Source organism: Cynoglossus semilaevis, chromosome Z (genome assembly GCF_000523025.1).
Source record: "Cynoglossus semilaevis isolate Cse_v1.0 chromosome Z, Cse_v1.0, whole genome shotgun sequence".
NCBI classification, from domain to species: domain Eukaryota; kingdom Metazoa; phylum Chordata; class Actinopteri; order Pleuronectiformes; family Cynoglossidae; genus Cynoglossus; species Cynoglossus semilaevis.
In genome coordinates this window covers 21,823,520-21,826,125 of record NC_024328.1, presented here as the reverse complement: position 1 = coordinate 21,826,125, position 2,606 = coordinate 21,823,520, and the positions used below count along the sequence as shown (strand labels likewise).

The window sequence follows — 2,606 nt, the reverse complement described above, 5'->3', positions numbered from 1 at the left end:
CAGTAGTACTGGTTCAGTAGTACTGGTCCAGTAGTATTCGTTCAGTAGTACTCGTCCAGTAGTATTCGTTCAGTAGTACTCGTCCAGTAGTACTGGTTCAGTAGTACTCGTTCAGTAGTACTGGTCCAGTAGTACTGGTTCAGTAGTACTGGTTCAGTAGTACTGGTCCAGTAGTACTGGTTCAGTAGTACTCGTTCAGTAGTACTGGTCCAGTAGTACTGGTCCAGTAGTACTGGTTCAGTAGTACTCGTCCAGTAGTACTGGTTCAGTAGTACTCGTTCAGTAGTACTGGTTCAGTAGTACTGGTTCAGTAGTACTCGTTCAGTAGTACTGGTCCAGTAGTACTGGTCCAGTAGTACTGGTCCAGTAGTAGTCCAGTAGTGTCTCAAACCTCTGTCTCCTGGTGTCCCAGATGAGGACGAGTGTGACCTCCTGTCTCCCTGCTCCCACTCCTGTAACAACCTGATGGGGGGGTTCTCCTGCTCCTGTCCCTCCGGCTTCACCCTCTCTCCACAGACCAACGTCTGCCAAGGTGAGACGACTGTCCCCTGGCACTGGAACCACACTGACCCCTAGAGGTCACCTCTGGTAAGGGTTAACGTTGTGTTTCCGCCGCAGACATCGACGAGTGTTCGCAGGACTCCCACATGTGTCACTACAACCAGCAGTGTGTCAACACCGTGGGCACCTACCGCTGCCAGGTCCGCTGTGGACCGGGACTGAAGCCCAGCGCCACAGGAACCAGCTGCGAAGGTGAGTACCGTCTCAGTGTCCGTCCCCGGGTACTGAACATCTGCAGAAAAAAAGCCCGACTCCCGAATCGGTTCTTTCAGACGTGGACGAGTGCCAGGAGTCGGCCATGTCTCCGTGTCAGCACCAGTGTGTCAACACCCTCAGCTCCTACCGTTGTCTCTGTCACCCTGGATACCAGCTGTCAGGACACCGCTGCCTCGGTACGTCCACCTCACAGGGGACACGGGTGGGGAGAGGGTGTAGCTTTGGGGTGTAGTCCGGTGCGGGTGTCCCTGGACCCCATGCTGTAAATGGTCCCTAACACTGACGTGTCCCTGACACACAGATATCAACGAGTGCACCAGGAACGTGTGTCCTGCCCACCAGCAGTGCAGGAACACGGAGGGGGGGTACCAGTGTCTGGACAGCTGTCCATCTGGGATGAACAAGGACGAGGACGGAGCCTGTGTTGGTGAGTGACCCTCCTCCTCCAGACAGACCATCGTAAAGACCGACAGCTGTCACGGTCTGACCGCTCAGCAAGTTCCACTCGAGTGTGACTTGAGTATTTGTCGGAACAGCGCCACAGATTGGACCACACGGTCATCGCAGGTTCTCTGTTTTCAGACATTGACGAGTGTCAGGACGGAAGTCACATGTGTCGCTACACCCAGATCTGTCAGAACACCATGGGGGGCTACGGCTGTGTTTGTCCCCGAGGGTACCGATCCCAGGGCGTGGGTCTCCCCTGTCTAGGTACGATGTCGTCGTGGTCTTCGTGGTCGTCGTCGTCGTCTCTGATGAACTTGACTTCACGTGTGACTTTGGACTTTCAGACATCGACGAGTGCCTGCAGACCCCAAACCCGTGTGCCTACCAGTGTCGGAACGTACCGGGCAGCTTCAGGTGCCAGTGTCCTCCTGGTACCGTGCTGCTGGGAGACGGACGCTCCTGCGCCGGCCTGGAGGGACGCCAACCGTTCGGCAACAGGACCAGAGTGAGGGCCAGGCTCCGCCCTCAGCTGGTGTCGTCTCTGGGGAGACCGATCCTGTCCCGCTCCACCGGAGCGTCTCGCATCACCCGACAGAGCTGTCCCGCCGGTTACACCCAGAGAGACGGGACGTGTGTCGGTGAGTCAAAAAGTCCTCGGACTGCCGTCCTTGACGTCCAACACCCGAGACCAGCGGAGACAAAAAGATTTTTGGAATATTTCCGACAACTATTCACCTTTTCTCTTGTCGCCCCCTGGTGGTTCAGATGTGGACGAGTGCGTCTTCAGGAAGTCCTGTCAACACGAATGCAGGAACACAGCGGGCAGCTTCACGTGCGTGTGTCCAGCAGGATATCAGCTCCGACCCGTGTCCCGCGGCTGTGAAGGTGACGTGTTTAGGCCCCGCCCCCTCCCCCCCCCACACACAGCAGCAACGACCTGTCAATCATCTGACCTCACTCTGTCTTCTCCACCTGCAGACATCGATGAGTGTGTCCAGCACGGCGTCCAGTGTGGACACAACCAGATGTGCTTCAATACCAGGGGAGGACACCAGTGTTTGGACACGCCCTGCCCTCCGTCCTATCAGAGGAGTGGAAGAACGGGGTAACCTGAACGGAAGGTTCCGGACAAACGGTACTGGAACTCTGATGGGTGACGTTAACTCTTCTGTTTCCTTTCTTTAGGACCTGTTACAGGCCCTGCGCCGTGGATTGTGCCACAGGAGCGCCCCCCCAGCTGCTTCAGTACAAGCTGCTGACCCTCCCCTCGGGCATCCCGGCCAATCACAACGTGGTACGGCTGTCGGCCTACTCGGAGTCGGGCGTCCTGCAGGAGCGCACTTCCTTCACCATCCTGGAGCAGGAGTCAGAGAGGGGCGGGG

At 57.1% G+C, this 2,606-nt stretch overlaps 1 protein-coding gene across 1 annotated transcript in view; it reads left to right on the top strand.

The window, feature by feature from the left end:
- hmcn2 (hemicentin 2) overlaps positions 1–2,606 on the top strand; it is a 14,172-nt gene that overhangs the window by 10,458 nt on the left and 1,108 nt on the right. Inside the window, exons 31-39 of the mRNA XM_025053451.1 lie at positions 413–532; positions 619–753; positions 834–953; positions 1,079–1,204; positions 1,360–1,488; positions 1,569–1,862; positions 1,990–2,109; positions 2,203–2,329; positions 2,410–2,600. Of these exons, the coding sequence (XP_024909219.1) occupies positions 413–532; positions 619–753; positions 834–953; positions 1,079–1,204; positions 1,360–1,488; positions 1,569–1,862; positions 1,990–2,109; positions 2,203–2,329; positions 2,410–2,600 (1,362 nt within the window). The remainder of the gene's footprint in view (positions 1–412; positions 533–618; positions 754–833; positions 954–1,078; positions 1,205–1,359; positions 1,489–1,568; positions 1,863–1,989; positions 2,110–2,202; positions 2,330–2,409; positions 2,601–2,606) is intronic.